This window comes from Aspergillus stella-maris (assembly GCF_047715825.1).
Source record: "Aspergillus stella-maris strain CBS 113639 unplaced genomic scaffold BDV14scaffold_243, whole genome shotgun sequence".
NCBI lineage: Eukaryota > Fungi > Ascomycota > Eurotiomycetes > Eurotiales > Aspergillaceae > Aspergillus > Aspergillus stella-maris.
The window spans coordinates 1-1315 of record NW_027397037.1 but is presented as its reverse complement, the minus strand read 5'-3'; the positions used below and the strand labels follow the sequence as shown (position 1 = coordinate 1315).

The 1315-nt window shown below is 46.5% G+C and overlaps 1 protein-coding gene across 1 annotated transcript; it reads left to right on the top strand.

Moving 5' to 3' along the window:
• Positions 1 to 343: 343 nt before the first annotated feature.
• BDV14DRAFT_194421 (DUF3716 domain-containing protein) lies at positions 344 to 1074 on the top strand (the record flags this gene model as incomplete). The annotated part of the gene is made up of 2 exons (XM_073771923.1): positions 344 to 348; positions 717 to 1074. The coding sequence occupies 2 exons, from the start codon at positions 344 to 346 to the stop codon at positions 1072 to 1074; spliced, it is 363 nt and encodes a 120-aa protein (XP_073621568.1).
• Between the last annotated feature and the right edge of the window lie 241 nt (positions 1075 to 1315).

The window sequence follows — 1315 nt, the reverse complement described above, 5'->3', positions numbered from 1 at the left end:
ATTGTATGAGGATGCCACTGCTTATTTGCCTCCTGCCTTAACACCTGTCTTTTCTATACGAGGTTTCAACACCTAATTGCCTGCTGACCTAACATCTGTTTATTTTTTCTGTACGAGGATTCAACTGCTCATTGTGATTAGCTGCTGTTCTTAAATGAATAAAGACTGCTTTTATACCTGCCTGTGTACGATGTCTTTACCAGAATTAGGAGTTTTAATGGCCTAAGGCTGTCTTAAAGTATCAATAACTTAGCAACACAAGACTAGGGATAACTTCACTTTCTTCCTTTCCTCTCTCTTCTTTCTGCAACTACCACTACCACCACCACCACCACCACCAACCATGGCGTACGAATATTGATTCCCTGCCCTGTTTTATCTTTAGAAGCATGTGCTAACTGTTTATTGTACGATTTAAATGATTTCGTGCGATTATTCGTACGATTTTGTTTAAATCGTACATGTGTTAGTCTCAATCCGAACAACGCGCCTACTAATGTGCCCACCGATCGTCCAATAAGCCTGGAAGAGCTGGAAGGGCTCTTTATCCGTGCCATACGGGTAACAGCTCCAGGCCAGAACCCTGTTCTTCCTGTTGGAGGTCGTTTGTTAACACAATACGTGCATAACAACCTACAAAGGGATCTGCTAGCCCGTCCGGGCCAAGCAATAGCTGTGAATACTGGCAAAGTCACTGCTGCGCGGGTTGATAGCAGACGAGATTCATACATTAATGCCCTTCTTATCCAATCACGGGGGCAATACTTGGAGGTTCCTTGTACGACCTGCCAAAATGTACGAGGCCAACTTGCCTTTCCTGAATGCCGCCATGTTCCAGGGGCATTTGGGGGAGCTTGCGGCAACTGCAAGTGGCCTGACCATGGACTTCGCTGCTCCGTACGAGATGAGAATTGGCTGGCCGTAGGTGCTGTTGGCAACGGTCAACCCCAAGGGAATAGACAAGGGGGAGGTCGCCTACTTCATGCAGGTCCACGCGAGGCAGGTGCAGCTGACAATCCAATCAACTTGGATGATGATGAAGAAGGGGGGGCTAATAACCCTATCCAGCTATAAGGTACGTACGAATTTGCATTTGTTCGCAAGCACAGCACCAGAGCCAGCATGTCTAGTTGTGCAGACCCTGTGTACAACACCCTGGGCAAGGCTTGCACCTCTTCGTGGTGCTCAGGACAAGTAACTACTAGTCATGGTGAAACTAAGCAAGCAAATTTATGTATGTAGTTTTCTGCCGGTCATATACTAGCGCTGACGTGAAATTTTTATTGTTGCAGTTTTGTTCTAATAGTCTGCCGTA